We start from the raw sequence: 21,960 nt of genomic DNA on the forward strand, positions 1-21,960 counted from the left end.
TCTTTATCATTTCCAATATATTGTTTATGGGAGTCGTTACGTCATATTTAGTTATTTAATATTCTTTATTCGATCTTAGATGGGATGTCCCGTTAATCGAAATTATTTTCAGTCACACATTGGGAAACGTAAGCTCAATTACTATTATTGTTATATAAATCCCATAAAATTAATTTTACTTAAATAAATTTTCCTATATTAATAAAAGACAATATTTATTTATTATATTTTATCATGTAATATTATTTGTGTTAATAATATTTGCCTTTAGTAGTCCTGGTTTTTGAATATGTGCAATATCATTCGCAATCATAACCTATTTCTCACATAATTTTCTTAATAGAATGTATTAAACATTCTTTGCCTTTAACTCCTACGTTTTATCACAGTATGTAATACAATTGTTATTTTGTATCTTCAAATGATAAGAATTAAAATGCTTTCGCGTAAAAATTTTGGACTTCGAACGCAAAGAATTGTTATGAAAACTTTTTCATGACGATACGAGTATCTTTTCTCGAAGTTTCCAACAGTAACGAATACACCAATTGTCCTATACATATATACATTGGATATACACATTTCTACATGTATGTGTGTGTGTGTATATATATATATATAATTCGATGCACGTGGTATATTATGTGTAATCTGACGTCTTTGGATTCTGTCGTGGTAACAAGACAGAGTTACTAATTCCGTTGACACGAAGACTTCGTGGTTGGTGCGCTCAACTTGCTGACGTCTTTTTAGAATTCCTTTTTGATATTATAATACTCAAATGTAATAAACTGGAAAAATATTTGTCACGCAACAGGTACAAAGCAGATTAATTTTAAAAATATTTACCAACTATTAATATGTGTAATATATATATTTATTGAGTCGGAAAATTGTTTGTCCTATATTTTATGTAATCTACATAGGTTTGATTTATTGATATCTACAAGCATATTTAAGTAAGTTCTTGCTCAATAAAACGAAATGCTATTACGTGTTATCTAATACATGGCATATATTTATATTCGATGAAAAAGTGTCGTAGTAGATAAGTTGGTAAATAACAAGGTTAACGGATATGTCGATTAATTTTTTCAAAATGTATTATTATTATACCGTGTTATGTAAGAAGTCGTGACTTTTAAAAACTATAAAAGTAGCAATTAATTGATATGTTTTTAACATTTCCAGAATACTACAATATCCAATAATATCCTTCAATTACAATCCTGTCAGCTGTGATGAGAATATAGCTGCATTGTTGTCATCTTCTTAATGTTATACTTTTTATATATTACGTTCGCGCGCTGTTAATAATATCAAACGTCCAAATTTTCGTATATTATAATAAAAATATTAAATTCATTATATTTGGAAATTAGTTATAATCAAATTTTTTTATATTAATATAAAAATATAGAAATGATAGCTTTATAAAAAAAAATTGAATAAATAGACTTATATTGTTTTATAGGTTAAATATTGGCCATAATATTTCCAAAATATGTCGCAATACGAGAATGATATTATCGAAGACAAAGATGATAATCCTAATACATCAGGAGATTTAGGACTTCGTCATAGAATTCCTTGGAGCGATCGTGTATTGCTAAATAGTGAAATTCCAGGTTTGCATGAAGTTAAAGAATTATTAGAAGACGATGATGCCAGCTGTTTGGCAGAAGAGGAAGATGGAGTTGGATGTCCTCTTCCATCTACTCCTGAAGATGATCATCTTTTGGATTGTGAGGTACTATGCTGACAATAAATATTTATATATCTTACATTTATTACAATAATCATCGTATATTCCAGATGACAGAAGTGTTAAAAGCAGGAGTATTAAGTGATGAAATAGATCTCGGTGCCTTGGCTCATAATGCTGCTGAACAAGCTGAGGAATTTGTTCGTAAGGTAAGATATCCAAATGTGAAATAAATTTCTATTTGTATAAACTTTTATACACATACACATACACGCGCTCGTATGTATTTACATAGAACTATATAAATTTATTTGTTATAAATTAGTTTATAAGTACATTACAAGGATATTATAGGTCTGGGAAGCATCCTGGAAGCAATGTCATTTTAGAAATTTACCTCGGTGGTTACAAGATAATGATTTCTTACATGCTGGTCATAGACCACCATTACCATCATTTTATGCTTGCTTCAGAAGTATTTTCCGTATTCATACAGAAACTGGTAACATCTGGACACATTTACTTGGTAAGTTAAAATTGTCATGTATTTGTATCGAAAAATAATTTAGTAAGAAATAAATATTTTTATTATACATATTCATAATATTTTGATTTTTGTAGGCTGTGTGGCATTTATTGGCATAGCTATCTTTTTCCTAACACAACCTCCTATAGAAATTCAATTGGAGGAAAAACTAGTATTCGGTACCTTCTTTGCAGGTGCTATAATTTGCTTAGGAATGTCATTTGCCTTTCACACAGTCCACTGCCACAGCGAATGTGTAGGAAAATTATTTTCTAAATTAGATTACTGTGGGATAGCTATGCTCATCATGGGCAGTTTTGTACCATGGCTTTATTATGGTTTTTACTGTGACTATCAACCTAAACTTATTTATTTATCTGTTGTGGTTGTACTTGGTATAACAAGTATCGTAGTATCATTGTGGGAAAGATTTGGTGAACCCAATTATAGGCCTCTTAGAGCCGGTATTTTTATGGGTTTTGGCCTTAGTGGGGTAAGTTTTACCTATTTCTGTCCCCCCCCCCCTCTCTGCATGCATGCATACGTACGTATGCGTATGCATATATATGTTATCATATAAAATAAGAAAAAAAAGAGAATATAAAACTCTTAACAAATTAAGTTATTGTAAACGTTTTGTAAATTAAAAAATTTTTTAGGTAATACCTGCAGTCCATTATGCTATAACAGAAGGCTGGTTCAAAGCAATTAGTCAAGCATCCCTTGGTTGGTTGATACTAATGGGATGCCTATATATATTGGGTGCACTATTTTATGCATTAAGAGTACCTGAGCGATTTTTTCCAGGAAAATTTGATATTTGGGTAAATATCAAAACATTTGTTATATTATTAATTTTATTCTGTGATCACGTGATATCCATTTTTTTTTTTTTTAATATATTGGATTAAAATTGTTTATTTTAAAACTTGATCTATAGTAAGCTCGAAAAGCCAAAGTATATTTTGCTTTTTAGTTTCAGAGTCATCAAATCTTCCATGTACTAGTAATCGCTGCTGCTTTTGTTCATTATCATGGTATAACAGAAATGGCAATGCATAGAATGACAATAGGCGATTGTGCGAATCCAGCTCAGGTGATAGCATTTTAAACATGTAACAATATACTACGAGTATATTATCAATATTTTGTCAAATGTCTTCTCTCTGCATAACTGTAATAAGACTAAAAGGATTCCTAAAACTATCACATGTAAATTGATGTTATCAAGGACTTGACCACAAAAATTTCTTTATAATCACAAATTAATAATTGTAATGTTAATAACTTACAAGTAACATTACATTTTTAAATGCAAGTAAATCATGTATTCGAACACTTTAATTTGCATCAGATTTATATGCTTTTTATAATTGGCTAATTATATAAAATTCAGAATTTAATATATTTTTACACTCAATCTAAAAAGAAAATAGTTCATTAAAAACGCAAGATAAATTTAACAGTGGATTATATATAACAGTTCTCTATGGGAAAAATGCATTTTTATATTAACCTTTAGCAAGAGTCTTGGTGATCTGAGTAAATTCTACTTTCTATGACAAATTCTCGACATATATTTGAATCATTTTTTCACATAGATATCTGTATAATAAAAATAAAAATACAAATAAAAATAGTTAAAAATCATGATTATTAATTAAACAGTATTGTATTAAAAAGAAATGTTTATAGCAATTACACCATGCCTCCTGCTAAAGGTCAATTTTTATACAATCTCATCTAAATCCATGCATAATAAAGTTCTGTGGTCTGCCTTAGATTCAATCTTGAACTGTTGAAGATAAATACTTGTGATCTTTACTTATTAGATTAATTAGATTTTAATACTAAGATATATGTACAGTGAAAAAGTGCTACAGTACAGAAAGTGGCTGTCAAGCAACAGTAATTAAATTCAATGTGTGATTGTTTAGTTCAAATCGTTAATCATAACAATAATATAATAATAATAATAATGAAAATAAGATTAATATTAATAAATATTATGATGATAATAATTAAACTCTTGTTCAACTTACTTTTATACTTTACACAGCCACTTGAGAAAATCAAAACTAATGTAAAGTATAAAAGAAAGTATATAAAAAATGCAACGAACAAAAGTTTATGTGTCTGAGATCTAGGAACCAACCATAAATACAAATGACTTTATAGTATAAGCACTCTAAAAATCGTAATATATTTTGATCACGTTCGTTGTTGAAACAATGTAAACTTATTTATTCTTATGATTATTGCGAATGTAGTGCAATATTTCAATTTTTTTCATTTCTTTTTTTCTCAATGTTTTGGCACTTAAAAAGCTTTTTTCCAACTATAGTCTATATCGGAATTCTATATTTTTGTAGCTGTCAAGTGTTGGATAGGTAAATTATGATTGATATATTCCCTATTTATTGAATAATTAATTCTGAAATCTAGATATGCATAGATTGACAGATTCGTATTATTTATTATTATATAGTTACAATTAATAATTAATAACACAAATTTAAATAGTGCTTTAAAATGTACTTATAATTTATATTATATTTCTATTTATCCTCTAAAAAATGTATCACTTGGTTTATTACCAAGTTTCTTTCTTTAATTCATTAAAAAAAGCATAGCTATATAATTTACTATTTTTGAAATATTTAATATTCTTTTTAGAAAACAATATGTTATACGTTTCTGTCAGTCTAAGACAAGAAAAATGTTGAAATTTTATTTTATGTTATTGTCAAAAGATCTAGTACTTAGAAAGAATGTTGTTAAACTTTTTACACAAATAAATATGAGTACTATTAATAAATTAATAAAGAAACCAAATATATATGCATCTCATATGTGACAGTAATACATTTATTATATTTTTAGTTATTATAAAGAAATATTGTCACACCACAATGTTAACCTATTTCTTGATTAAGAATGACTTTAAAATTATATTATAATAACACAATTTTAGTTAATATTTCCTATCCTATACTAAAGAAAATATTTTGAAAATAGCTTTCGAGGGATTAAGTTGTTTGAATATGGCGGTATTTATCAACTCTATCATTTTATTCTTTAGTGTTACCATCAAATGTATTATCGTTAAGAAAACACGAAGTAGATATAATGTTTTAATTAATATTCTTCTCAATTCTTATTTAAATACGTAATCGTATACACTGTAAATCAAATAAATTCTAATCTTATATAAATTAGTACATTTCTAAATTGATATTTAATTTAATTTCTAGGAATTTTATTTCTTTAAAGTAGTATCACTGTTCTCACAGTTATAAATTTGAATATGTTTGGGTGAGGTTAAACGTCATACAGAAAATGTTTTCTTTTTTATTATGTTTATTTATTTGTTTTGACTGATTTGCATATAATTTGCTATTGTACAATTAACATGGTATGATTTCAATACCTTTTTTTTCATCTAATTCTAATATGTCGTAAAAAAGTTAGTTGTAGTTCTCGTAAAACTATTATCATTAAGAAAGCTCTTGTATTATACAAATAATATAAATTCAAGATTATTTATTATATCATAGTAAATAACAAAATTGGTACGTAATATTGTGTTATTAATTTAAGATTCGTTCTTTGGCTCCAAGCCAAAGAGGTAAACGTCCTTTGCTTTCGGATGTATCTAATACCGTGGAGTTTGTGACAAAACCCATAATCCAACGTGAAAAAAGAGTATGTAGAAATAATGCCAAAAATATACACATACCTGAGTATAAAGCTGCAGCTCTTACTGCCGAAGATATTTCTGCCACACAAGGTGTAATATCCGAACATGTAAGTCATAATCATTATTTTGATAAATAAAATTTAATAGAAATGTTATTATAATATATAATAAACTTACAGGAAGAAAGAGTCAAAAAATTATTGAGTAAACCATTTAAAATACCAGTTCCTGGATATCATTTATCTGGGCGTACACTTGGTATACGTTTATCTGGTCCAAGAATTGCTTTACATGATCCGAATGAAGCTAATGCATTAGTGGTTTATATACCTCCTGAGTTATCAGAACACGAAAGAATAAAACTAGATCTGTTAGTAATTATAGATTTACTGCAAAATTATAAATTACTTGTTATTTATTTTAGATATTTTATATTTCTCAGCTCCAAACAACTTGTACATGTAGTAGTTGATCCTTTACTATGCAATATTCTAAGACCACATCAACGTGAAGGAGTAAAATTCATGTATGAGTGTGTGACAGGAAAACGCATTGATGGTGCATATGGATGCATCATGGCAGATGAAATGGGTCTTGGTAAAACCTTACAATGTATTACTCTTTTATGGACGCTATTAAAGCAAGGTAACAATACATTATCTTTTTAGCGATGATTTTATTTTCTCTATAGAAAGTATAAAAAGATTTATCCATGTAATTATTTTTAAGGTCCAGAATGCAAACCATTGATAGAAAAAGCTATTATCGTTGCACCAAGTTCTTTAGTAAAAAATTGGTATAATGAAATTTACAAGTGGCTTAACAATAGAGTTCGTCCATTAGCAATAGATGGTGGGAGTAAAAGTGATATTGATACTAAACTTACAGGCTTTATGAAAACTTATGGACGTAGATGTGCTAATCCAATTTTAATTATTAGTTATGAAACATTTAGATTACACGCACATGTCTTACATCAAGATGAAGTTGGCCTTGTATTATGCGATGAAGGACATCGTTTAAAAAATTCTGAAAATCAAACATATCAGGCTCTTATGGGTCTAAAAGCCAAAAGGAGGGTATTACTTAGTGGAACACCTATACAAAATGATCTTTTGGAATATTTCTCTCTTGTTCATTTTGTAAATCAAGGACTTTTAGGAACAGCACAGGTAAATTATATTATATAATTTAGCAATATAATAATGCGTATAATTATTTACAAAATAATTCACATTTTAGGAGTTTAGACGAAAATTTGAAATACCAATACTTCGTGGACAAGATGCTGCAGCAACAGATAATGAACGTAAATTAGCTCAAGAACGATTAACGGAGTTAGTAACTATTGTTAATAAGTGTCTTATTAGACGTACTAGTGCTTTACTTTCAAAATATTTACCATTAAAACACGAGCTAGTAGTTTGTATAAAAATGGGAAAATTGCAAACTGATCTTTATAAAAATTTTATACAAAGTGATAGCATAAAAAAATCTATGGAAGGTATTATCTTTAGAATATCTTTTTCTTATATTAGATTTTTATGTTATAACAAAATAAAAATGTATTTATTATTATGCTCTTAAATTTTGTATATAGAAAACAATTCTGAAATTTCTAAGAAAGGTGGAAGAAGTCTCTCTGCACTATCTGCAATCACACTATTGAAGAAATTATGTTGTCATCCCGATTTAATATATGATAAAATAATAGAGAAATCAGATGGCTTTGAAAATGCTTTGAAATTGTTGCCATCGAATTACAGCACAAAGTATATTTGTTTAATTAATATATTCCATGTTATGCATTATATAATATCTTGTACATAAACTTTTTTTTATTTTAGGGAAATTTTACCTGAATTATCAGGAAAATTTATGGTATTAGATTGTCTCTTAGCTTCCATTAAATCTACAACACGTGACAAAATAGTTCTGGTGTCTAACTATACGCAGACACTTGATCTATTCGAAAAATTATGTCATAAGCGGTGTTATAAATACGTGAGATTAGATGGTAGCATGTCAATAAAAAAGAGATCAAAAATAGTAGATAGTTTCAATGATCAAAATAGTGATGATTTTATTTTCATGCTAAGTTCCAAAGCTGGTGGTTGTGGTTTAAATCTTATTGGTGCAAATCGTCTTGTGATGTTTGATCCAGATTGGAATCCTGCTAATGACGATCAAGCAATGGCTAGAGTTTGGAGAGATGGTCAAAAAAAGCCATGTTTCGTCTATCGTTTTCTTTGTGTAAGCAATGCAAAAATCATAATTTTTTTAAATTAAAAAATGCTAATACATAATATATCAGACTTATGTTCATTACAGACTGGCACAATAGAAGAAAAAATTTTTCAAAGACAAGCACACAAAAAAGCATTGAGTTCAACAGTGGTTGATCAAGAAGATGATGTTGCAAGACATTTCACTTTGAACGATCTTCGTGACTTATTTAAGTTAGAAGAGAATACAGTTTCAGATACACATTCGAAGTAAGTTTTAAATAGGTACGTTCGATCCGAAATTTTTTCAGAATACTGTATTTCTTTTGTTATATATTGCAGATTCAAATGTACAAGATGTGTTAATGGAATAGAAGTAAAGGGTCCGCCAGAACAATCAGACTGTAATTCTGATCTATCAGATTGGCGACATGCTCATAATCCTAGACATTTACCAGACATTCCATTACGACAGTGTTGGTCTAGTGGTATTTCATTCGTCTTTCATCATCGTTCACACGAACAGGTAAAAGGATAATATGTTGAAATTATTAAAAGTTACATTTGGCAACCAAATGTTTTTATAACGCAAGTTCCATACTATTGTACAGTATTATAATATAATAACGTTATATAAAATAAGAAAAAAATATATTTTTATATTATATACTATGTATACAATGTCCTTCTGTTAAATTAAAATTATTAATTCAATTAATAACTTTTATCATCCTTTTTTAAAAATTTATATTATTGTTAACGTGTATAAATACATGACTTATCCATATAAATATATATATAAGAATAATATGATTGTACCGATAATTACAAAAAAAAATAATTATTCATTGTCTGTATTTCGAAACAAAGCGCGCTCTTCTATTTGCGCAATGTTCGATAACCGTGACGATCGTTGATTGAAAGTAGCAGTTTTCAGGTTAGATGTTTTCATGATAGGTAGTAGATGATATTAAGTCCGCCATTGCGTTGGAAGAGACGAGGGAACGATCTCGGCAACTTCAGGAATTTCTTTCGCGCAGAATGACGCGATGCTAACGGAACGGGTGGTGATGGAAACATGGCGGCAGAGAGAAGAGAGAAGAGAGCGCGAAGAAAGAGCGTCGGTGAGAACGGAGAAGGAATGGGGGGGGGGGGAAGACCAAATAAAGGGTGGAGAAGCACGTGATCCATACGTACGTTCTACGATTGGTGAAAGCGAAGGTAACTATACCCCCCCTCCCCTGACCTGCTCCCGCTCGCTCGACCGCCTTTCCCAGGTTCCGTGCAGCCGCCCGCTCAGAATAGTTCCAGATGTGGCCATGTTTAGTTTGATCTTTGAAGTTTTCGCTCATCGTACTCACAATTGCTACATTTTTATACTATCTTTGCTGACAATTAGTAGTAACGCTCTGTCCGAAAGATAATCGTACTCTTCGCCTGCCTGTCTGCCTGTCTGCCTGCCCGCCCGCCCGCCTGCCTGTCTGCCTGTCTACGGTCACTAGTCTCGTTCACACAAACGTTCATTATCTCTTCTCTTACCAACACAAAAAGAGAGAGAGAGAGAGAAAGAAAAAGAGAGAAAGAGAGAGAGAGAGAGAGAGAGCGAGAGAGGAGAAAGAAAGACTAAGAGACAAAAAGAGAGAAAGATTAATAAGATTTTCTTTAAAATCGCGGAAGAAAAACGCGAAACGTCACCATCGCGTCGTCACCGACTACATCGTCGAAGATTCATGAACGATACTCGCGCGAATCCGTGAACCGATAAGAAAAAAAAAAGAATTTCATTTTGCTTCGATCGACGCGTAAAAAGAAAAACGAAAATACGTCGGGCTTAATATTATATATGGTATATAGAAATACGTAGAATCATTGGACGCTTGCCCTCTTGCGGTCGTTTTTTAGGAAGGGAGCATCCACGGATGCGATCCCTTTTCCGTTCCCCCTCTCCCGCGTTACAGAGAGAAGCACGGAGGACGACAAATTTGATCACGTCGGGATGCGAAGTGCAAGCTTCTCGTGGCTTTGTCCGTACACCTTTTCGTCGAAGACACTGTTTTATCATAGATTTACCTTGAACGCGTTTAAATAATTATTCTATCGATATTCGTTTTCATGTCCAATAAACCGTCTATATACTATCGCATCCCATGACATTCGTTTAAATCGAAATTATTTGTCACGCGTAATAGAGGTACATAAACGGATAATGATTGTTCCATGTGCCACGTCAGCAGAAATGACGTAGCTCTGTGGCATGACAAATATCGCGCCATTTTCTTCTCTATTTAATTAACCGAGAGAGAGAAAGAAGGATAGGGAGATACCACAGTGAACATGTCTTATCAAATTTAAGTGCGATATCGATTCGAAAGAACTTCAGAAAGCTTCTAGATATATATATATACATACATACATACATATATATACAGTTATTCGAGTTTAGCTTTCTCTTTGTGTGAGAGAAAGCGAGAGAGAGAGAGAGAGATACAGAAGCGTTCGGTAAACGAGACCCGTTCTGAGAGCAGACTTATAAATTCGGGCTGGGAGAAAGAGGCTAAGAATTGTATTCTTTTTTTTTTTAAATTTATAATATCTTTGTCCGTGGGAATGCGCTCACGCGAGCATGTAATAGATACCGACAGATATAGAGGGAGATAGAGAAAGAGAGAGAGAGAGAGAGAGAGAGAGAGGATTAGCGAAAGAGAGGGAGAAAGAGAGATAGAGAGAGAGAGATAGAAACGGACAATCGGGCCTTCCTTTGAGTTTATTTGCCCATTATCAAGTTATTTTCAAAGTCTCAAATGATCATATACAGGCACGCGAATCCACGAGCAAAGATCCGTCGTGTGTGGTCGCGTCTATCGATCGAATGATCAACTTCGGGCCACAGTGGTATATCGTATGGTACAAAACACGATCGATCGGGACAAAACAATGGCATTAGAGAGTGTTTCCGTGGCCGAGACTCTAATCCAAAGGTTTGCCTCCACATTTTTTATTCAATGACGAAACAGACGTAATTTTCACACGGACTGTCGCTATTGCTACTATACATTATTACCAATACTGCTATTACCACTACATTAGTACTATACTACTACTACTATTACTACTACTACTCTATTACTACTACTACTACTACTACTACTACTACTACTACTACACTACTACTCTACTGTATTACTATATCGCTGCTCTTACACACACTATCGAGACGCATATACGTGACGTATGAGAGACGATACACATGTGTCATCTCCTTCCCAACGCGATATACACATATATACGTAACACATAGCATCGAGGCTCCGTCCTCTCACGAATTCACTTTGGTCAATATTTGTTTCTCTTCCGGAAGATGTGAAAAGGAAAAGGAAAAAGAAAAAAGGCAGAGAGAAAGGGAAGGGGTAAATAAAGAGAGGAAAAGAGATACTGTTCGTCGATCGGTTTTTTATAAAATTGCGACGTTACTTGGATAAAGGATGTCTCGTCGATGTCGTCGATCTCTGAAAGAAAAATGGCTAAAATAATGATGGCGTTGAATGTGCGTCTAGAAAAGACCGATTACTTCCTTGGCATTATTTGTAAAAGCGCATAAAGGCGTTAACATTTGTAAAGGGTGGGCGGGTACGAAGGGGAAGGAGGGGGGTCAAGGTCATCTTTATCGTGAACGCGGATTCGCCGCAACTACGAGACGTACATATACTACTCGCCAAACCGTGTTTCCTTACGTGTCACGTAGGCGCGTTTAGTGCGATGCCTCTTTCCTGTGAATGATCGGGGGGATCTTTTTAGTCATCCCCTTCATTCAGCAGCAGGTACATGCGAATCTCTTTCTCTTGAAAAGCCTCACGAATTCTTCCTCCACCGTCCGCTTTCTTTTCTAGCGGAAACAGACAGAAGGTTGCAACACGAGAATGTCTGTTCTTGTTTAAATCCAGGAGTGAGAGAGATCGCGACTAAAAGTTAGGAAAAAGAGACTTTTATGTAGCACAAAAATGAGGTATGATATTGTCTTTCTCGCGCCTATGACGCATTCATGTGTTGTAAAATTAAAATCATCGCGTATATACATATATATTATGTGTGTGTATATATATATATATATGTATATATATATATATATGTTTACTACTCTACGAAATATTTTTGTGTATTAGCGCTCCGTGTAGCGCTTTCACTTTTTTCCTCGCGTTCTAGGAAATACGAGTTACGAAAAATAACGAAATACCTTTTCTCTGCTCTCTGCCATTCGCGAGAATTTTAAACGCAGATTGAAACTAGTTTAAACTTGTATCTGGTACAACTCGATGTTGTTGTTCGACGAGAGAAAGAGCGAGAGAGAAAGAGGGAGTGAGAGGACGGAGTTTCCATGTTTTTCTTTTTTTTTTTTCTTTTCGATCTTGTGGACTTCGACGTTATATATATATGTCTACCACTTGCACGTCACGTATATATATATATTACGTTACACACTTACAAATTGAACACCACGTACATGATACGCGAGCACGCGCGTCGTATGTGACGTCATATCTATACTTCTTGATACATATACGTGCGCGCGCGCATGACACACACGCATATACACTGACGGACATACAATGAAACACGAAAGCATATCGTACATGCACTTTGCTCTAAAAAAAAGTATATATATATGTGTATATGTATATATGTACATATATACATATATACATATATATATACACACACATCACACACATAAGCGCGCGTGTTCGTGCGAAAATGATGCACACGACGACATCGTGCGTCCGAAGAAACTTTTGGACGGATGCCGATGACATTGACTTTTTAAACGTTATCAGTGATGCTGCAACGACGACAATAATGCTTCATAAAAAACGTGATGTTACAAATGATGTATCTTATTATGCTTATAGAGATATGAAGGAAAAATCATGATGAAAAATCATGAAGATGATTATGAATGTTTAAATGATGATGTTAAAGGACTTAGTTATGGTGAGGTAACTCTTAATTATTATTTTGAATCTTTTGATTTTCTTTTTTGTTTTGTTTGTTTTCAAGAGAGACGAAGAGGGACATAGAGACAACGAAGCGTAGATAACGCGACTTCGTAGCAACCCGATTTAATTATATGCTTTTAGATTATACGACGTACCTACATACGTTATTATTAAGCGTGCACTCGCGCGCACTCATGAATATGTATATTCATTTGTTTCGTCGACGTCGTTTGTGCTTCGCGAGAAAGAGACACGGAGAGACGGCGGATTTATTCGAAGAGATAGATTTTCCTCGATTCTTTTCTACGAGCTCTTTTGTGCTCATTAATTTTCTCAAACGAAGTCTAGATCGCTCATTATTTATAAACACGTTATTTAGTCTGTGCAGAGAGTGAGAGATACGAAACAGAAAGAGAAAGAGAGAGAAAGCATTTCTTTTAGATTGTCATCGATCGTTTTTACGTGTCACATGCCATTAGTCGTTTCCGACAAACGTATTTAATGTTTTCAGCTTGGCTAGTATCGGCAACCTCGTTCGCATATAGTCGACTCGACTGAAAGTTTTTTCAAAGCTCTCTCTGTCTAACTCGTGTAGTTTCGATTTTCTTGACGGCTATCAATTTGTCCTTGACAATAATAATGAGCTTCCCTCGATCTTTCGAGGATGCTTTCTTTGGTTAGAGAAACACTCTCTGCATGTAAAATCGTCGCTAATGAATAATTATGATAAGGTGATAGCATCGGAGAATATTTTTCTCCACGCGTTTATGCCTTTAACTTCGTAGTACAGAATCTGATGATATTTTAATTATTCAGAGATTAGTTGGAAAAAACATATTTACTCAAGCTTCTCTTTTATGACATCTTCAAGATACATGATTTTCCTGATAAGATACACATATTTTTGTTAATGTATATAATATCAAAATATTTTTTTTTTCTTGCTGTATGAATACTTTGATAAAATTATACTATTCTATTGATAATCCATAAACAGTGAGATTTTAGGAAAATCTCAGTTTGTTAATTACAATATCAATGTTTCTAATATACAAGTTAAAACATATATGAGATTACAAAATAGTACATTCTATATTTGAGATTCATTTTATATATATATATAGATTCAATTAAAATGATAGTTTCTCACAGGATATTATTAAAAAGCATTGTTGATATATAGAAAATATTATGAGAGATTTATATAGTTTCTTTATTACATGTATATTATATAATTCAATATCTTTACAAGTAGTAATTGTTATATAAATTCACATAAAATAACATAGTAAAGCTTATATGAATTAATTACGAAACATATTTGTTATTATAAACATTAACTTTCTATATATATTTCATTTTATAAATTAATTTTATAAATTAAATATATATAGACATGTTGCGAACACAAAATTACTATCGGTTCATGGACTGAATGTTTCTTAATTATCAATTATGTATTCTTTTTTTTTCACAGTAATAATGATAATGACTTGGAAGATGGAGAAATTCCTTCCGATGAAGATGACGAGCCAGTTACTCGTCCACAGGTCGAAATAACTGAATCTGTTAAGCCATCTCCAAAACAAGATGTATCAAAGAATAAAAATTTTGATTCTAAGTTTAATAAGAACAAAAAGCAGCCTATTCAAGGAACAACTGCTAAACACGATAGATACTTAAAGTATAAAAGTCCAACAGAGGATTGGGCAGGCGATGTAGAAAAAGCTATTAGAGCAGCTCTTGAGGAAGATGGGAATAGAAATACAGATTCAAAATCAAAGAACAAAACTAATAGGAATAAGAGTAGGAAAAGAGTACGCGATGAGCGAGATGAAGATCGTTCAAAAGATCAAAAGGTTACATTCTATACTATTTTGTTCACATTTGATATTTTTATTTAGGCTTAATTTTTTAATAAATATATTACTCATAATTTGCTTACAATATTTATAGAAACGAAAATTAAGCGATGAAGAGAATGGTAATGAAGATGATGATGAAATGGTTTTTGTTCGAGGTGCATCTCCTATTAGAAAAGATTCTCAAGATAATAGTTCTCCTAGACATACTAACGATCATGAAAATTTTGATAGTAATTCTGATTATGAAGAAAGATCCAACATAAATCGACATAGAGAAAATGAGAATAAGCGTGGTGGTAATGGAAGAGGAGGTATTCAGTTTTATTAAAATATTTCTTATTTATGTGCAGTCACAAAAAATATAAATAGTATGATATATTATGAATATTAATATTATAGGTCGTAGAGGTGGAAAAAATGAACGCGGTGGAAAAAATAAAGGCCGTGGGCAATTGAGGAATGAAAGAAACGGACGAAGAATTCAAACCGCTGAACATGGACAAGATCCTGAATCCATATGTTTGTATTACATGCAAGGAAAATGTCACAGAGGAGATGATTGTCCTTTCTCACATAATGCTTTACCTCCCAGAAAGATGGAACTATGCAAGTTTTATCTTATGGACTGTTGTGCTAAAAGGGACAAATGTCTTTACATGCACCATGACTTTCCATGCAAGTTCTTCCATACTGGTTTGAAATGTAACCAAGGTGATAACTGTAAATTTTCGCATCAACCTTTAAACGAGCAGGTAATTATCATTATTGATACAGTAAAAAAATGAAAAGTATTTTCTATGAAAATTTAATATAAAAATAATATATACATATTTCGATATTCTTATAGGTAAAAGGAATTCTTTTGAAACATCTTGAAACTGCACCAAAAGAAATTCTTGGGGATTTTCCACGTTTGAGTAGAGAAAGAGCAATGTTAATGATAAATAATACAGCTACAGCACTCGCCCAAGGACAAGATACAACGAATCAGAAAATTCCTAGTTTATTTGAATTGAATGTACCTGCACCAATAAATGCTTTAGACAAAAATGAAAACAAGGATGAAAAAGGTGAATATATATATATGTATATATATATATGTACGTCTAATGGAAAATCAGAATCAATTATTAATATTTTAATTATTATTATAGAGGAAACATCCAATCAACAGAAAAGTACTGTTAGGGAAAGAAAACCTTCTGGAAAAAAGACACGTTGGGGATCCGACGAAGACAGAGTACCATATGAACAAATTATGTTACTACAATCAGCCAATGAACTCGGTCTTCAATTGCCTAATGCAGCTTTAGGTTTAGCGACTCAGCAGCAATTGCAACAAACTCAAATATTGCAACCATGTGTTCCAAGCATGGATTTTTACACTGAAACTAATGCAGATTCTAATAAAACAAATGTAAATAAATCGAAAGATGATTTTCCAAAGGAGGTACAAGAAGATGAAATTTTAGCACAAGTAAGATACACGGTAAAAACAATTTTGATAATTAATAACAATGATTGATTTACCCTATTACAATATACACTACATAATTATTTAGAAATACTTCACTCATATTAATAAGTCAATTATTATAAATTTACAGGCAAAAAGAAAAACTACATCCACTAATGAGAATTCAAAGGATATAGATTTGAGGGAGTTATTAAAAGGTTCAAAAAAACCACCACCTGTGGTTAGTATAGCTGATGAAGTTGCAAATCTTAGTAAATCGAAAGTTGATGAAGAAAGTGATCAAGATGATGAAACCGAGCTTGTCATTGAAATGCCAGTTGAAGATGACGATAAAGAGAAAGTTGTAGAACCACGAAAAGGTGCGATAATGTTATAAAATTTTTGTTCAAATTTATTATTTAAGCGTTGGAAATGAATTATATTAATTTTAATAAGAACATGTATGTATAGATTTCTTAATTACATTAACTTATTTGTTATAGAATCATCGACATCAAACGAACAAAGCAATATTTCGAATGTAGCTTCACCTTCCACAGAAGAACAAGAAGTTCCATCCCATTTACCAAAAAAGGCTCAAGAATTATTTTTACGTATCCAGCAGCAACAACGTGCTGCACAGGATAGTTTTAAAAATGTGGAAGATGAGAACAATGCACGTAGTACAGATCAGATTTTAGAAGATTGGTATTCGGATGACGATGACGATGACGATGGTGGTAATTTAACAATAGTACTTTCTTCGAAAGATGCGTCAAAAGAAGAACCTGAACCATCTGAAAAGGCTCAAAATGTTATTGTAAAAGAACAATTTCAATCTGCATCTTCGGCACCAAGTATACCTCAACCAGCAGTTATTGTAGATAAACTTGGAGACTTAAGTAAAATCGATATAAGTGCAGAAGTATCTAAATTGTTATCGTCTCTTAAGGCACAAAGTTCAACAAATGGTAAAACTCTACAAACTCAACAGAATAACACTATAAATACGCAAGAATCTTCAGCTTCAAAAATGAAATCTACACAAGATACAAATAATTCTACAACTGAATACAATCCTACGACTAAAACTACTAAAAATTCTACGTTTGGTATTTCAAGTCAAATTTCTAAGGTTGAAAATGAAACCTCAAGTCCTAGATCGTCACCTGGTACAAGTTCGACGGTAACTCCTGCATCTAGAGATCCTCGAATGTCCAGAGATCCTCGACAACGTCGAGATGAACAGAAACCAAGCAGTCCAAGTAGGATAGATCCTAAAAAGGAAACGAAACATCTTAGGTTAGAAACAAGTATCTACAGTTCTGGTATTACAGCTGTAGACACTAATATGGATACAGACCTTAGAACTAGGGCAGATCAAGATCTTCGAAGGAAAGACATGGATTTTAGACAACGTTTCCAAACTGGTTTTGGAGATACAGATCTTAGAGTAGTTGGTGCAGGATTTACAGATACATCCACTAAATCGGACGTTGATCTGCGACAAATGTTAAGTTTACCATTCAAACCAGCTCCTTCACATATCCCATGCACCGAAATAGATGCAAGTTACAATTCCCATCCTCCAATGACTTACAAAGTATATGTCGTTGACATACCAAGACCTGATTATACAGGTTTAAAGCTCACGAAAAATGACCCACAAGTGAAATACGATCCACGTCTTAGAAAAATTTTTCGTGTTAGTAAAGCCGAAATAGCTGATTCTCCTATGTCTCCGCCACCAATGAAGCCAGACACGCCAAAATCACCTCCGCAAATTCGATCTGATCCACGAAGAAAAGCGCTCGAAGTTTCTAATCAATCCTCACAGAATGTTAGTGCTTCCATGATACAAGGTGCTTCGCAACAATCGATGGAAATGCCTAATATGGCTCTTGGTCCCCCTGGTATGCCTGTTACACAAAATATGCCAGGATCACAAAATATGATGACTATATCATCAAATGCAATGCTTGGAAATATGGGACCCATGGGTCCCATGATGAATTCTCCTATGGGTCCACAAAATATGCCTCCAATGAGTATGACCAATATGCCAAACATGCCACCAACAATGAATATGAATGGACCAGTCATGTCACAAAGTCAAATGAACTATGATCCACGTTACAATGCACAACGCAATAACGGAGCTGGACTTTTAGGTCCTGCTCCTGGTGTAGGTTTTGGACCTGATGTTGCTCCTACGTATGATGGCCCTCCCCCATATTCTGGTGGTAATTTCAACAATTTTGGTCCAAATTCTGGCCCTGCAGATCCTAGTTTAATGGGTTTCAATCCAAATGGGCCAAATCCTCCAAATTTTGTTATGGATAGTGGTCCTGATTGGAATGGTGCAAATCAGAATAGACGTGGCGGTCGTGTTAGAAGACGACATCGTAACAGGACCAACATTGTGACCAATAATTAATGCAATAATTCATCCATTTGTGTAGGTACATAACTTAAGTACCTGATGATAATTCTCATATGTATGATTATACTAGCATAGCACGCATTGTTATATAATGCAATGAGCTATATGGTTCGCTTCAATTATTTTATTGTCAACTGTACAAATGTTTGACAGTAGGAATTGTCCTTACATACTTTAGTATATAAAATCGAACACACATTGGCAGTGTGTATATGTAGTGCCGATAATTGCACTGTTTCGAGTTTTACTCTTAAGGCTACATGCATATAGAGTAAATACAATATGGAACAAATAAAGTTGGAAAACATTGTTTTTGATAATACAGATAATTAAATTTTAAGGAAAATCTGTATATATCATGTATTTATGATTACTTCAAAAAGACATTTAGTAATTAAGATACGCAGAATAGGAAAATATTAGATTGTACTCTAATTGATTTATATTTTTGTTATGTCTTCCAATATATAGTACATATACACACTTGCGCGCATATATATATATATATACGAAATATTTCATTTAAGAAATTCAACATGCCATCTTTGCTTTTTGATTATACAAAAGTCAGTTATAAATGCACCATTTACAATTTTAACATTTGATTTATTTAAGCATTGTTCTATACGTGAATTTCTCACTTTTGTAGGACTAATTTTTGTATAGATTTTGCTAATAGATTAAAAAACAAAATAATATTGTAGTTCCTGTTTTTATTTATTGTATTACATTATAATCTTAATTGCAATATAAAAAAGGAGTTTGGTGCAATTATAAATCTAATGTTCAACTGTTAAATATTAAATTATGTTATAGAAAGTAAATAGCTCTCTTTAAATTAACTCTCATGAGCATAATAAATATTAATAAATTACAAAATGTAACATACGTACATATAGATACCATTCTTAATTTACTTGCATTTTTCTATAACACAAATTTTTCTATAATCATTTCTGCTGACTTTTGTTGAACATATTTTGTATATCCATAAGCAAAGAATATGTAGTAAATAATACATTGATTCTACAAAACATATTTATATTTAATATGATGTATTATAATTGGCACGAAGTCCAGCTTACTTTTTCAGATTTTTTAATACAAATAAAATTACAATATATATAAACCCTGATACAAAAATGTTATATTTTGTAAAAAAATAGTGTATCAATTTTACAAGTTTGTTATATATGGAATAATTTTTTATAAATATGGTAATCCAAAAGGTATTTAGATAATTTATACTTTGTTATTAATTGGATAATTTCTTGGAATTTATAATTTTCTTGGAATTTATAAAATTCTATCAGATGATATGATATAGTTTGTATATATTAATCTACCTGATTAGATTATAACAAATTTGCATACCTGCAATAAAAATTATACTTTACATTTAAATCAATGGTGCAGGTTCACTGCTAATAATAATCTATAAAAAGATATTTAATCTATTACAAAATCTATAAACAGATAAATTTAATTTACAAAATAAACATTACAATATGAAGCCATATGGAACGCAGTGATACACACATCTGATATACACATCATTTAAACCATATTAAATTACTTAATATATTCAAATTCATGTTGCAATTACTAGATTTCCTTTTATCGTGTTAAAATATCATAAAACAAAATTACATTTATGAAAAAACGTAGTTTATTATATCATAAGATATTTGTACAGTTAATTCATATAGGATGTTACTTTTTGCTTTATTTTAGTAATGTACATAATTGTGTATTTGCTCTGCAAAATTTTTTAAATACAAGTATATTAAATATGATTATAAAAACATGGGCATTTATGTAGTCATCCAAGAATTAATCTTCTGTATAAATACAAACATACTTGCCCTTATAATTCAAATATTTCATATAATGTATACCTTCAATGTGTTATAGGGCTTAATGGATCAGCTCTAATAGCTGATAAATCTAAACGTGCATCCATTTCATCATCTAGTTCTCCCACAATTGCTCTGCAAAAAATGGTTGTTAAAATGTAGTTATTTATTTTATGTAATGTGTAAGATATTGCAATATAAAGTCAAACAAAGTAGTCTTAACAATGTTTTGAAAATCAATGAGTAATAAAATAGAGAATATACTTAGATAGGTCAGCAAGCCGTCTTACAATAATATTGTATAATATTTAGAAAATTCGTATCAAAAGTATTAAGGAAAAAAGCTAAGAACAAATTTTTATATTATTCTTGATCTAACAGTTTTTATATAAAACAAATATTATAATGTATACATTTTCAATATTGCATAAAACCTGTTATCATCTGTATAATAATAGTTATACTAACACATTATCTCCTCTGATGATATGTAAACCCAAAACAACTTGTTCTACACCTTGCGTTGTGCTATATACTCTCTCATGTGATTCATCCAATATAATATTAATTGTTTGATCAAATCCTTTTAATGTGCCCTAAAATTGAAAAATAATATGATGAAGTTTATTTTTAATACTATTAAAAATAATATTTTATTTTTAACAAAGAGTTACAAATTAGACAAGTTTTTATAAACAATAACTTCATTAATATTTGAAAAATAAAAATTTATTTTTTCATTAAATTATTATTGCTATTATATGTCAAGTTTTGAATGTAAACTGTGTTGTTACAAAGTGAGACAATGTAACACAATATCAAATACTTACAATAAAATTTCTACCGTCCGAAGTAATAATCGAAACTGTATCTGTTAAATAATTTAAGAAAAATATATTTTATAGAATAATATATAAAAAATAACATTGAAGGAAAAGGATACGATTCACGTAGCTTTCTAACCCCGATGCCATTGTTGATATTCAATTATCCGTCACTGTATTATTACTAAAGGCATGGTATATCACACGAATGTAAACACAGGATTATCATTGAAGAAAAAAAAGCATTAGAAAACCCAATATTATGATAGCCAGAAAAGAATAGGAATTATTTTATTGGTAGGAATTTCTGAATAGAAAAGAGGTAAAGAATAAAACGCTGCTATTGGTTAAAATAAACGACATAATTTG

At 31.3% G+C, this 21,960-nt stretch overlaps 4 protein-coding genes and 1 long non-coding RNA gene across 12 annotated transcripts; 3 read left to right on the forward strand and 2 right to left on the reverse strand.

Annotated features, from left to right (window-relative positions):
* Window position 1: 1 nt before the first annotated feature.
* On the forward strand, window positions 2-6,039 carry LOC127062115 (adiponectin receptor protein). Of its 4 annotated transcripts, none has more exons than XM_050989804.1 (8): window positions 2-128; window positions 1,475-1,750; window positions 1,816-1,914; window positions 2,060-2,231; window positions 2,327-2,724; window positions 2,891-3,055; window positions 3,208-5,697; window positions 5,832-6,039. In XM_050989804.1, the coding sequence occupies exons 2-7, from the start codon at window positions 1,505-1,507 to the stop codon at window positions 3,340-3,342; spliced, it is 1,215 nt and encodes a 404-aa protein (XP_050845761.1). In that variant the 5' UTR covers window positions 2-128; window positions 1,475-1,504; the 3' UTR covers window positions 3,343-5,697; window positions 5,832-6,039. The 4 variants fall into 4 exon arrangements, with proteins under 4 accessions (XP_050845761.1, XP_050845760.1, XP_050845762.1 ...); XM_050989803.1 differs by lacking the exon at window positions 2-128 and adding an exon at window positions 660-817; XM_050989805.1 differs by lacking the exon at window positions 2-128 and adding an exon at window positions 855-1,124.
* LOC127062104 (DNA repair and recombination protein RAD54-like) lies at window positions 5,520-8,823 on the forward strand. Its single transcript, XM_050989765.1, has 10 exons — window positions 5,520-5,646; window positions 5,832-6,038; window positions 6,111-6,301; window positions 6,374-6,576; window positions 6,661-7,103; window positions 7,174-7,435; window positions 7,532-7,703; window positions 7,779-8,184; window positions 8,263-8,426; window positions 8,499-8,823. The coding sequence occupies exons 1-10, from the start codon at window positions 5,644-5,646 to the stop codon at window positions 8,692-8,694; spliced, it is 2,247 nt and encodes a 748-aa protein (XP_050845722.1). The 5' UTR covers window positions 5,520-5,643; the 3' UTR covers window positions 8,695-8,823.
* A 129-nt stretch (window positions 8,824-8,952) lies between these two features.
* On the forward strand, window positions 8,953-21,363 carry LOC127062099 (protein suppressor of sable). Of its 5 annotated transcripts, none has more exons than XM_050989741.1 (8): window positions 8,953-11,134; window positions 14,625-15,006; window positions 15,104-15,323; window positions 15,412-15,764; window positions 15,860-16,082; window positions 16,167-16,501; window positions 16,620-16,848; window positions 16,972-21,363. In XM_050989741.1, the coding sequence occupies exons 1-8, from the start codon at window positions 11,058-11,060 to the stop codon at window positions 18,903-18,905; spliced, it is 3,753 nt and encodes a 1,250-aa protein (XP_050845698.1). In that variant the 5' UTR covers window positions 8,953-11,057; the 3' UTR covers window positions 18,906-21,363. The 5 variants fall into 5 exon arrangements, with proteins under 5 accessions (XP_050845698.1, XP_050845699.1, XP_050845703.1 ...); XM_050989742.1 differs by having other exon boundaries at window positions 16,167-16,489; XM_050989746.1 differs by lacking the exon at window positions 8,953-11,134 and adding an exon at window positions 12,021-12,159.
* Window positions 10,901-12,545, reverse strand: LOC127062126 (uncharacterized). Its single transcript, XR_007781067.1, has 3 exons — window positions 12,388-12,545; window positions 11,888-12,115; window positions 10,901-11,662 (listed from the first exon to the last, which is right to left on the reverse strand). It is a non-coding gene; the product is annotated as an uncharacterized LOC127062126 (long non-coding RNA).
* Window positions 20,558-21,909, reverse strand: LOC127062123 (U6 snRNA-associated Sm-like protein LSm8). The gene is made up of 4 exons (XM_050989821.1): window positions 21,711-21,909; window positions 21,598-21,638; window positions 21,236-21,363; window positions 20,558-20,902 (listed from the first exon to the last, which is right to left on the reverse strand). Exons 1-4 carry the CDS (start codon window positions 21,739-21,741, stop codon window positions 20,812-20,814), a joined length of 291 nt encoding a protein of 96 aa, XP_050845778.1. The 5' UTR covers window positions 21,742-21,909; the 3' UTR covers window positions 20,558-20,811.
* Window positions 21,910-21,960: the final 51 nt, after the last annotated feature.

This window comes from Vespula vulgaris, chromosome 3 (genome assembly GCF_905475345.1).
Source record: "Vespula vulgaris chromosome 3, iyVesVulg1.1, whole genome shotgun sequence".
Taxonomy (NCBI): domain Eukaryota; kingdom Metazoa; phylum Arthropoda; class Insecta; order Hymenoptera; family Vespidae; genus Vespula; species Vespula vulgaris.